This window comes from Contarinia nasturtii, unplaced genomic scaffold (assembly GCF_009176525.2).
Source record: "Contarinia nasturtii isolate CC-2019 unplaced genomic scaffold, AAFC_CNas_1.1 Cnas_scaffold_414, whole genome shotgun sequence".
NCBI classification, from domain to species: Eukaryota; Metazoa; Arthropoda; class Insecta; order Diptera; family Cecidomyiidae; genus Contarinia; species Contarinia nasturtii.
In genome coordinates this window covers 2,512,694-2,525,794 of record NW_022197768.1, presented here as the reverse complement: position 1 = coordinate 2,525,794, position 13,101 = coordinate 2,512,694, and the positions used below count along the sequence as shown (strand labels likewise).

The following is a 13,101-nucleotide window of genomic DNA, read 5'->3' as shown; positions in this document are numbered from 1 at the left end:
TTAACAATAGAAGAATAGAAATTATTAGCAGTCACATACCAATTTGAACATTTTAAAGGTTTTTTTCCAACTGGATTCAACGGCTGTAGTAATCGAATTCAAACAGAAAACTGATACAATTTGGTGTTCTGCAACATCTTTTATACTTTGACTTGTCTCAAATTTTGACATACATAATTTATTGATAATATTTTTTTTAATTTATCGAATGGAACTTGACTCGTCATCTAATTAGTCAAGTTCAAAAATAGCTATTCTTTAATTTGAATAGTCTATGCGACATTTTTTATATGTATAATAATTTGGTGGACAGACTATTATTATCAAATTGATGCATTCATTTTTTTCGCTTTTCATCGAAATCATTTTTTATTTGTTCCGAAAACAACTTTATCCTAGGGGAAAATATCGAATAAAATAAGTTACGAATATGCTGTGTATAAGAATATAAACCGTATGTACCGAAGAATATTCGCAAATAATATTTGCAAATAACTCCGTATATATGTGGCTTATACGCATATATGCAGCGTATATGCGGCATACTTGCGATGTCTTCATTTATAGTATATTCGATAAAAAATATTTGAGTATAAACCGTATAAACGTATAGATAATTCCCCCTAGACTTTATCTTATGCGGAATAAATGAATATAGATATGTTTTCAGATCATTGATATCCCAAAAGATGATAATTGATTTTTGATTCAATTCTCAGAATAATCAGCTGTTTCATTATTTCATTTTAATAATTTTCGTATTTAAATTAATAAAATTCCCAACGACAATAGCTTTCAAAAGTGATACGTAAATAAAAATGAGCACAGCCTGGGATTCTATCTTTGGCTTGTGACCAATGTTGTACGAGAAAAAATCACCATACATTTGCCATGGCAACATAGCTTCTGAAGTTGACGATCCACGGGGGGGAGGGGGTTAATTTCAAAATTTTCTCAAAATCTAAAGTGGTAACCTTTTACTTTTTCTATTTGGTCTTTCACAAATTCAAAAATGCATTATTTGATTTCTTCCTAACTAGGGGGGTGTCTCAGAGCATTTGGCTCAAAAAACCCTAGCAAATTGAAAGATTCTTCTTTTCGCCAACAAAAACCATAGCTAAATTTTATATTTACTCCCACTTCAGAAATTGAGGAGCTAAAAAAAGGCGAAAATCCCTAGCAAATCTCTTCTCCAGGGGGGGTGGGGGTTGTAATCCAACCACTCGGACCCCTGCTGAGAAGCTATGCATGGCAATAAATACAATACTTTTTTTTTTCGTTTACCAGAACTGATTTATCTCAATTTGATATTAGAAAACAGGTGTGAGTTTCATGGTTTTCTTAATTGATAGCTACAAAAACTGATGATGTGGATAAAAATATAATTTTAAAATAGCAGCGACAAGATAAGCATTTTTGAGTATTGACGACATCAACAATCTTATTCCATCTGTGTTTTTTATTCCTGTCTTTGTTAAGTGCAAAATCCAATATTTGGTAATATTTTTTTAGATAGTACAGAACAAGTTTGAGGAAATAATTTTAACCATCGATTCAAAAATGGCCGGAATGCAATGAAATTGTTGCATTTTACAAAACTGGAATAAATTCAATACCGTTGCTTCGTCACTTCTTTTGTAATGCAAAAAAAAAAAACGAGATTATATTGGATTCTATGAAAGTATTTAAGTTAAAAACGTTGTCATTTTCATTTACCCCAAAAAGTTCGTGCAAATTTGAAGTCAAATTCACCGAAAATTACAAAAATATCGTACATAGAGTTCCTGAGACGATGACATTCATATCAAAGACAAACAAAGTGCGGATGGAATGTGAGTTTTTCCGTGAAAATGTGCCACATTCAAATTGGCAATAAACATACAACGTCAAACCAAAGTCACAATGTTCAATTAACGGATGCAAACGAATGGTGTCGCAAGCGCATTGAAATGTAGATAAAACTACATAAGCATGTAGAACATGAATTCGATATTGCCATTGCAATGTTTATAATCGGCATTTCGTGCGCCTTCGATTAGTGCAATGTGAGTGAGTACAACGCGACGTAGTCATAAAGATTACATGCTCTATCATACATACGGAACTAAGTTGAGCAGAAAAAAAAGCATATAGCCACTTCATATTGTTATGCAAAAGTTTTTTTGTCTATCCACTAGTTTCATTATTATTATCATTTTTCTTCTTTTCTATTTTCGAAATTTCATGTTTTTCATGTAAATTGTTAAGCGACAGGCCATTCGGCAATATTATCTTGTTGTATGTGCATTTTTTCGTTGTATTTGATTTTGTTTTCTAATACACATGCTGAAATTCGGCTTCGTAGTTTAAAATGTGTTTTTTTCTTTGGCTGATGGTTTACCGTTTTTCTTTTTCTATCCATTCCATTCATTTTGGTAAAATGTAAATAAAAGTCGGGTGCAGGCATATATCCGTTTCAATTTACAATTTGTTGTTAACTCTTTTCTTCTGAGTTTTCACAATGGATTTGCTTGTTGCTCGAGCGTGCATTTGTCTCCCAGTCACTCTCTGTGCAAAATGGGTAACGTGATAGACACCGAGTAAAGTACTTGTTTAGCAGTCATGTTGTTCTTTCTATCGTTGCTATTTTTTTGGTAAAAAACAAGGCTTTTTTTGGTCTGCCTGTCATTCAGTGTGGGCGCTTTCAAACGAAAGAAATTGAAATTTTTGGTTGGTTTTCAATCCATTTCACACGATTATAAATTTTAGAAATTCGTTGTTCTTGTGTCAGCCCGTATGGGCACCCAGTGTCAATCGGTCTCCCACATCATTTTTAACCACCATTAATCTTGATGCTGAACGAGAAAGTCAACGCACTATGACAATTTAGAAGAGATGAAGAAAAAAAAAACATCGAAATTATCATCATCACCATCATTCGATTATTCAATATATTTGTATCTATATATTGATCCCATGGCGACAACTGAACGGCCCATTCTCGCCGAATCATTTTTCGCGAATAAAGCCGACATTATTACATTACAATTCAACAAACGGTCGAGCTGGTTTTTGACTATTAATGTCGAATGGCGGTGCTATTAAAAAGTGTGCATCGATTATTATCTAAGATTTTGAAATATGATACATGTTGTTTGTGCTTCATGAAAGAGAAGAAGAAGAAAAAGAGAAGAAAAAAAAAAATTGGCTATATTCTCTATGCAAAAACACCCGCGACCAACCAATTCAATTTGACTATGTTTTTTTTTTTGTTTACCTCATTGTCGATTCGGTGAGCGCACGCGTTTGTATGTTTATGCCGCTTGTATTATGTACTTACTGTTTAATCACATGCAAATAGATTAAAATTTTATTGAAATTCCAACGTTTTAAACACTTGAAAGACCATAATTTAATTTTTTTTTTCTTCATCGGCTCAATCGTCGTCGTCGTTGTTGTGTTTTTCTCTCTTCTCTTTATTAAATAATCCGATCTAAAGTTTTCGAATCTTTTCACCGTCCGATGCGATGGATAGTTATTCAAATTGAATCGGCCACTCTTTCGCACTCGCCCATTCTATTTCAATTGCAAAGTATTTGACAAACAAAAAAGCAGCCGGTGTTTGGTGTATGGGTTATGGGCGAATGATCATAGAAAAATGGTTTCCCATTGTGAATGGCCAGAGATTTGATTGTGTCTGAAAAACTAACGCGCATTTACAGTTGATGAGAGTTAGTGAATGAGAGGAAAAATGCCATTACAGTGACAGAAAAAAAGAGAGAAGCAATTACGTAATATGAAACGCTTTTCGAATGCAAGTCAAATATGTACCATGCACATATATTCGTTCTTCGTTTTCGTCGTCGTCTTCTTCTTTTTCGATTTGGTCGATTCGTATCGGATTCAAGCACCGGCAATTATAACAAAACAACAACATTTCTCCATCTCACTCTCGCTATCGTTGTCGTATAACTTTTCGCTGGACGTGTTATTCCTAACATACACACATTCTCGTTACTTTTCCATTTGAATCTCTCTACAATTTCATTCATTTTCATTTCATATATTTTGTTGTAATTTTTTTCTTCTCTTTGCGATAAATTTGATGTAATCCAACGGGTGTAACATATAACAACATATATACGTTAGTTACCGTATCGAAATGCATTCCATTCGAGCGAAACTTTTGGATTTTTGGTCTCAATTTTTCATCTAATGCACTACAATTCTCTTCTAAAGTATATTAAAACAATTGCGACCGAAGCCGATCGCTATTAACATACGTTCCATGCGAACACAAAATGTGAGCGAGAGATAGTGAGAGCGTAAAAAAGACACTAAGCAGAATGAAAGGTAAATGTATTGTTTGGAACATGTGCGAGAAACAGCAACAACAACAACAACTAAAAAATCGTTCTTTTCGTAGTACGTCCGTTAGAGTGTTGTTGGTTACCAAGCCAATACTAATATTAATTGGCAGCGAAAGTACAATTCTGAGGCCCGGCTCAAACGATCAAGGAAAATGAGAAAATAAAATATCGATTTGGGCTGTTTTTGCACCTACGGAATCTCTTACACAAAAGACGCGGAGAAACAAAAAAAAATAATAATAATGAATGCAAGTATGAAAGATAGAAGAGATAGAGAGAGAGAGAGAAGAGAAAAAAAGCACACATATTCAACCAGGAACTTAAGATTAATGTGAGGTGTATTAAGTTGGTAATGGTATATCGAACGAACTGTTAAATAATTCACATTGCATTCCTTTGGCTTCATTCTTGAAAAGAAATACGATTAAATAAATAGCAGCAACAGCTCTTGGGCAAAATTAAACAAAGAAATCATAAGCGAAAAATGAACGAAAGTCTGAAATCAATTCAGCTAGCTGAGTTATGGTTTTTATGTTTTCTTTCTTATGCTCCAGTCTTATTTCTACGTAACAGCAACACACAGTAAAGATATTATCCAACAATAGACAGAGACCAAAGATCGAATGACTTTGAATAAGACGTCCACGCGCATATATGCCGTCACACACGAAATTTTATCGATCACAATAATAATGCACCAAATTCAATTTATACACAAATAATTATGATTTCAATTCACAGGTTGACGGACCATTCAATCGGAATCAATTTTCGAAATGATGAAACAGGAATGACTCATTTTACATTATGAGATTGGCACTCAAAATCGAATCCATTCGTGTATTACACACGAAACTAAAAAATAAAACTAGTTTTCAGACCTAGAATTAACGACAAAATCACGAATGTGCTATTTAAACACAATGACTGGATGAATTACAGTAACCACACATGTATGACTGTAGAAGATAGAAAGTAGTTTCATTTTGATAGGGTTATACGAAAACAAATAGATTTATTGTGTATGGATATGAGCATATATCAACGATATCGGAGATTATTGTTTTTGAATGGCAATTAGACGAAATCAAACGATTTCAATATAATGGTTTAGCGTAGGCAATTCATTAATTGAATCAACGCCATTAAATTTACATACAAAATTGATGTATAGCTTGGTTTTCGCATTTACCAACTATTAAATTGTTGATATGTATGTGTGGAGCACATTTATAGACAAGCCACTCAGTAATCACAATTAAATATATATATATTTTTATTGTCGTTTGTTGTACAATAATTGCTCCTTAATGCATTCGAGATCCTGGTTCGTAGAACATTTTGCATTCGCATATAACAATAGCAACAATAGCGATGACGACAGGCACCATCGACGTGGTCGCAGCAATAAGTCAGTAACAATCGATTTACCTCATATAATTGAATATGCATTTCCTTCAATATCAATTGGAGACGAGTAAACAATGTATACTACACATGCTGCTGTACTATTATCATAACTTATGAGAATAAAATGTATGTGGAAAAATGTAAAATCGATGACAACATCAAAACATGTTTTTCATTTTGTGTAGAATTCGTTGGGATCCAAGATCCTGTTTCGTGTCTTTCTCTGTCTCTTCTCACGTTTTTTTTTTATTGTTTTATTACCTCCGATTACCTCAACAAAATTTGGCATTTGTTCGAGGAAATGTCAGCGGTTGGTGTACTCTTACCATTCGATGATTCGATCGTGTGCAAAACCATTCGCACGAAGAAAAAAATGCTATGCGAACAATAAAAATGCGTCAACAAATTAATTCGCACGTGGTCTCAGCCACATAAAAAAAATCGAATGCTTTGTATGTTATTGTTCGAATGAAAATGGAAAACGATCGGTCGAATGTGTGTATATGTACCATATTGTGCATGTATATATTTATATAAATATCGCTGATCTACGCGTGTGTAATATTATGTGCGTGAGCGAATATATATGGATGAGAGAAAATTCATGGTCACATCGATTGTAAAACATTGCATGTGCCGTTTGCATAAAATATGTAGATTTTTCTTTTTCGCATTCACACTTTATATTGTGCGCACATGTGCTCTACTCTCGCTTGCGCTCTTTCTTTCTCTCTATCTGTATGTGTGTATTGGATCAAGTTTTTCCATTTGTTCAATTTGATGTGTGATGAATGAACAATAACCGTGTGTCTCCCAATAACGGCGGCATGTGTGTAAGTTTGTCTTTTCTGATTGTCTTCTCGGTGTGTTTGTAACGGCGGTGGCGGCTACTGTTACTACTGTGCATGGCATTTGGATTACCTAGAGAAAATTGCTTGGAGTACGAAGCAACACTATTTTAGCTGTATTTTTCGAATGCCTCTTTGCCGTAATCGCAACGGTCCGTTCTCTTTTCTTCTCTCTCATTCTCCTTTGGTGTGTTGCGAACTCTCTTATTAAGTGGGCTTGTTTGGTGTGTTGTATGCTCTTGCATACTGATCATTGTGCTCTCTGTGATCATGACGAAAAATTGGAAATGGTTAGATGATCCAGTGTATAAAAGGCGTCGCAAAATACCAAACTATATCAGTTAACTGTTTGAGTTCGATTTATTCAGTCGTAGCATTCAGCTTTTTATTTAATTTTTTTCAAACAAAAATTCAACAAACACCCAAACCTTTCAAAATGTTCAAATTGGTATGTGCCTCTTGTTTGTCATATTTATTCCGAATTCTTGCAAATTCGTGTTCGGGCCCGAATTTCAACATTTTTGAGAGTCGAAATCATTTTAATCATTTTGCATAATATTTTTTGTTTTTGTTTTGGTTTTTGCTTGTTCAGACGAAATTGTACAATTTAATCAATTTTCTGTGCGCACAATTTCATTATTAGTGATACATTATTATTGATTTTCTTTGTTTGTTTAGATTGTTTTATCTGCTCTCTTCGCTTTGGCTGCTGCCAAACCAAGTGGTTATTTGGCCGCTCCAACTCTTATTGCTGCACCAGCTGTCACCAAGATTGTTCAACCACCACCCGTCGTCGTCCACTCATGTAAGAACGAATTCTAAATAAAACAAAAAACTTTTATAGAAAAAGCTTTCTACACACATTTAATGGAATTCTAACGGCTTTCTTTTTCGACATTTTCTAATCAACAGCCGCCCAAGTAGGATCAGTCGTCTCAAGCATTCCAACTGGCGTATCATCCCATTCATCATCAGTTGTTCACAGCACTGGTGCCGTTGTTACCCCAGTCATCACTCCGGTACAAAAAACAATCATTTCAGCCCCAGTTGTCGCCGCTCCAGTTTACAAGACTTACGCCGCACCAGCAGTTTACCAATCACCAGTTGCATATCATGCCGCCCCAGCTTTGTCGTATGCACATGCTCCACTTTCATACTCAGCTCCTCTTGCCTACAGCGCTTACAGTGCACCAGCTTTATGGTAAACACAGTCACCACACATACTCACAACACTGAGATGAGCCAAACCAACATCAAAAGCCATTCAGATGCAGTCAAAATCGGATTAAAAGCAATTCGAACATTTTGCACATTCGATTTACGATAGGAAAAAAAAAACGAATTTTCGTCAATTTTTAATTTTTTTTCAATTATTTTATTTTATTATTTTTTTGTTTGTTTATGATCGTATGCAAAACAAAAAAGACATCAGAATTGACTTTGTGAAAAACCATCATCACAGCTAGTCACATTTTAGGAACTTACCACCGAATTACCGTTTTTTATAAATACTATTTCGAATGTGAAAATATTCTATTGTAAAAAAAATTTACCGAAAAAAAAACTAGAATAAAAAAAACAATTTTCTTAAAAAAAATAACATTGTCTGCCATTTTTTTCTCTCTTTCCCGTCTATTTCGTTTATCGGTACGCGTTGGTATATCTATGTATATAGCAATGGCAATAACGTGTGGTTCCATTTCTCATGGATCACGAACGATTGTCGTTGTGCCCATTATGCAATGCTGAGGAACAAAAATGTTCTCATTAAATGAAATTGATTGTCGCGCACGTTGATGACTAAGACTCATGTGCGGCATTCCGTTTGGTTCTCAGATATAATTTTTTTTTCTTCTCAAAGATATCTGGTGCTCGTGGCGTATATGCGCGAGAGGACAATCGGTTGTGCAAAATTAAGAGAAAAAAATATGTCATCGAAACAAATTTTGCACAAACACAATTGAAAGAGGCATAATGGCGACGACGGTGATCAGATGCAATGGATTATTGTTCGGTTGGTTTGTCTCTTTGCACGATTTTATTGTCAATGTGGTAAAAAAAACAACAACCAGTAAACAAACAAACAAACAAAACACAAATTGCACTCTCTGACTCTGAATTTCTCAATCATTTCCATAGAAGAAACTCAACTGACAACAACAATTGCTACTTGTTCAGATTATTACCGACGTTCATCGGGCTCGTACATTTATGCCGTTATTTGGTATGGTACGGTTGACGATATTCAGCTGCTACCTTGACCACATCTGAGCAAACCCATTATTACCAAGTGAATTTGTTGGTTTTATGTGTGTGTTTCATTACCCAATGATTTTCATAGCCAATTTTACGTGAGATCAAAATTATGTTTGATTTACTTCTGTTGTTTGGTTTGTGTGAGAATTTGGTCTGGCTATGCTACCGAAGCGATTCGTGATATATGGCGAGCAGAATCGAAACCAATAATCTCTCTCCCATTCTCCGCAAGCAAGGAACTTGGCGAAGGAGTTTTTTTTTTCTTGAAATTGCGCACACCTAATGGGAAACTATAATAAACAGTGAACCGTTTAAGCTGAGGCTATTTTTCGCAAAACGCGCTTACAAATGGAATCCACCATTACAAATCCAAAATGGATTGCATTGAAATGTGAGATTGAATTGTTCTGAGAAGTCATTTTTAATGTGGATTTATGTGGTAGTATTTATTGTTGTTGTTTGTTCAGCAATATCATTGGATTTCAGTAATATGAAAATAATTGGAGAATCGAAATGAATGAATTGAGAAATAAATTAGCAAACAGTATAAAATAAATATACGACAATAATTACAGTGATTTGAAATAGACGCTTTTTTATTCGATGCCGAAAAAAAATACATCACTTCGGCTACTACTATATCATGGTAGTACTATTGGTGTATGTTCAACATTCACAGCACGTTTTCAATGCGATCGTTTCACGATCGGAACCAATTTAATCCAATTCGATCCTCGTAGTCAATGAAAGAATGAGCGAACCGTTAAATTCTAATGGATGATTGAATTGCCCAATCGATTTAACGCGAATGTTTTGTCCATCATGGCTGTGTGTGTCTATCTCTCACTCTGTGTGTGGCACTTGCCAATTCGATTCATCATTCATTCAAACGCGCTGAACAGAACTAATTGCAAAACAGCCGCCAAAACAACAATCCAAACAAACATGATCACAATCAAAAATCACATTTTCAAATTAACAAGTTCAACTCAAATAGTAAAACATTTTTTTATTTTTGATTCAACTGCAGATCGTTTAGCGCCATTGTCCTCAGCATACATTTTTTTTTATGTGTGAATGGAAATCAATCGTTGTGACAATAATGATTGCCGCTTCAAAAATGTGTCTGTTAACGATATCTTGTTATACGACGACAAGCCAAACACTTGATTGGCGCTCGTACTTGTCGAATTATTTCGGTGTATATGAGTGTATTGCAACATATTTGCCAAAGCTCGATACATTTATTGTTGTTCGGTTGTTTTGAGAAAGCTGCTTGATTGCGCGCGTATTTCATTGGATTCGACAATCATCGAATACAAATGAAATTATTTTCGGATAAATGGAAATTTTATTTCCATCAACTGGCGATATCACATTCGCATTCTGGCATTTTGTAAAAAAAAGAAGCAGATAGAGTAGGAGTGAAAATCCCAACAAAGTAATAATAATAACGAACGAATGAGAAAAAACAACAACAACAACTCTAATCACTTTGCAAAAATGAGAGCTGAGCATATTATCCGGACACACCGCCATAATAAACCTTGTCCCATAATGAACGAGAAAAAATTATGAAAAAAATGCCTTGAAAATGTGTTCGATGTATTTGTGTGTAAATTAGCTCAAATTAACTTTAAATCCTCCAATAATATGATTGAACAGTCTGCAAAAATTTGTATGATAAAAGAATGGAATTTATTGAAATCACGCGCCAAACGGGCATGCTTACTTTTTGTTTTTTATTTTTCTTCTTCTTCTTTTCTTTTCATCGAGATCAAATTCGCCAATTCATATCGAACCAATGAAATGATGAGATTATCACAACATACGCTCAATGCAAAGACGATATGCTCGATTTCAATGTTTTTTTTTCTCTTTTCAAATCGATCGATGATTAGATGATTTTATTCGGACGGCACGCATCGCGTGTGTTAATGAATTTCAATCGATTTGAAACGGTCACGGTGCGTTCAAACGCACAAGTTCAAAGTAAAACGACTTAATTCGATTCCAATTCCATTCAATGCACACAGCATAGTTGAAAAAACAACAACATTAACGAGAAAAGAAAAAAAACCATCAAACTGGTAACTTTTCACTGCAAATGAAGTACTCAACCATTGCTTATTAAATTATAGATGTTTATTTTACATGAAAAGCGTAGACGGTGTTCAATGCTTTTGCCTCTGGAGGACAGCCACATATTGTATGCTATTAGATACGAGACTACCAGTCTGGCCAAAGAGCAAGAAAAGAAAAACCAAATTAGAGGCGATTAAATTGAAATTTGCGTTAAAATCGGTTTCACCGACCCCAGCAAAAAAAACAACACCAATCGACAAGCACAACACTTTTCATGCACTTGAACATGGCCCTTTATCAATTACATTTTCTTACACGGTTTATTTCATGGTTTATTTTTTAAACGCGGCCAATGATACAATTTAACATGCATCATAAAATTAGTGAGTAAGGCTGTTTTTCGAACACAAAACAATATGTGACGAATTCGTAGCCAGAAATTTCGTTGAACGAATTTCTTTTCGTCACCAAATCTGAAATACTACTGAAATTAGCTAGCTGGAAGATAAGATGAAGAAGATGGAAGGAATAAAAACATATGTTGTTTTAAATTTTTGTTAAAAAAATCTCTTTTTTTTTTTCTTTATTAAATTATTTTCATTCAATGCACACTATCTAATCTTTCAACTTAAGAACAATAGATAATGCAGTTGCCGTTTACTGTGTATAAATTAAATAGTTTTCCGGTGGTACATAAAAAATAGGTTGTGTTTCTTTTGTGTATTGAGTGATTGGATGGAAAATCGGGTCACAGTCAATTAGTGAAGATGTGAATTTGTTGTGTAGAATCGATTTTCCATATCAGCTGAAAATGTGTAACTATTTTAGAGTTGATTGTGGCAAAAACGGTGGTGTTCAAAACACGAACTATTGAGTGCTTAATAATTTCGATAAATTGACTGCTGGATCAGTTGAGGGGAAGTGGATTTATTTCCATGCATGTGCATCATAACCATATCCGTAAGCGGCTCCATGGTAGATTGGAGCACTGTATGCAAGTGGAGCACTATGTACGAGTGGAGCGCTGTGCACAGCATAGGCTGGTTGTGGAATGACCTTTGTTACTGGAGCAATGATTGGGGTGATGACTGGTTTTGAGTGGTAGTCAACGCGGCTTTGGTGGCTCACAGCGGTTGGCACATGTTCCACAATTTTCGACACATGATATTCTGGATAGGATTCATAGGCCAATGGTAAAGCAGCATATCCATGGATACCACTTGGAGCAGCAGCGGCAACGGCAACGAGAACAGACAACACCAACTTTAAAAATAACAAACAAACAAACAAAACAATGGTGCTCATTAGTAAAACTTTTCATTTTGAAAAAAGTTCGTTGAAACTTAAAAAAAAAAACAAACAAAAAATTCAATTTTCTTTTTGCTTAAATTTGTTGTTTAATCCATTTGCAAATTTTGATTTTTCGACAACAAATTGTTTCAATTTCGAATCTCTTTATATTTTGATCCATCAGAATCAAAAATAAATTTGCACTACAAAAAACTACTGTTCATTCAATGTATCACAATGAAAAACTATGTTTGAAAAAAAAGCAATTCAATTTGGATCACCTACCAACTTGAACATTTTGATTATTTTAAGTATTTTTTTATCTTGTATAAGATGATCTGTGTTGAACTGTTTGTAGTACTGTTTGGAGTACAGAAATGTGACTGATACAATTCGCTGAAGTTTCCATGCTTTTATACACAAAATTTTGCTCGATTGAACGACGACGGCGCTCTCTCATAGCATTACAAAAAGCGATCACCAATTTCCTTTTGCCGCATGTGGTAAGCAACAACAGTAAACAAAAACCGCACAACCGTACAAATTGTCGGGAAAGAGACAAAAAAAAAAAAACAACAAAAACAACGAAAAAGAAAAACCCATCACAAACGGTTAAAAAAAAAATATATGTATATTCATGTTGGAATGTGTATAAATGCCAATTGTGTGTAATATCATTCACTAAACAGTACGGTGCATACATCTTAAGCAGTTGGCTATCTTTTTCCATCTTATGGTCATTTAAAGTAGATTGTCGGTGTGGCAATATGAAATCACAATGAAAATGAAACGGAACGATTGTGTTAAAAGCAACCAGCAACAGAATATGAAATGAAAACAAAAATAACAACAACAATCCAATG

The 13,101-nt window shown here is 34.5% G+C and overlaps 2 protein-coding genes across 2 annotated transcripts; one reads left to right on the top strand and one right to left on the bottom strand.

Moving 5' to 3' along the window:
• The first annotated feature begins 6,922 nt into the window (after positions 1-6,922).
• On the top strand, positions 6,923-8,170 carry LOC116338500 (cuticle protein 12.5-like). The gene is made up of 3 exons (XM_031763813.1): positions 6,923-7,055; positions 7,286-7,412; positions 7,520-8,170. The coding sequence occupies exons 1-3, from the start codon at positions 7,044-7,046 to the stop codon at positions 7,810-7,812; spliced, it is 432 nt and encodes a 143-aa protein (XP_031619673.1). The 5' UTR covers positions 6,923-7,043; the 3' UTR covers positions 7,813-8,170.
• A 3,351-nt stretch (positions 8,171-11,521) lies between these two features.
• On the bottom strand, positions 11,522-12,623 carry LOC116338550. The gene is made up of 2 exons (XM_031763891.1): positions 12,524-12,623; positions 11,522-12,211 (listed from the first exon to the last, which is right to left on the bottom strand). Exons 1-2 carry the CDS (start codon positions 12,533-12,535, stop codon positions 11,876-11,878), a joined length of 348 nt encoding a protein of 115 aa, XP_031619751.1. The 5' UTR covers positions 12,536-12,623; the 3' UTR covers positions 11,522-11,875.
• Positions 12,624-13,101: the final 478 nt, after the last annotated feature.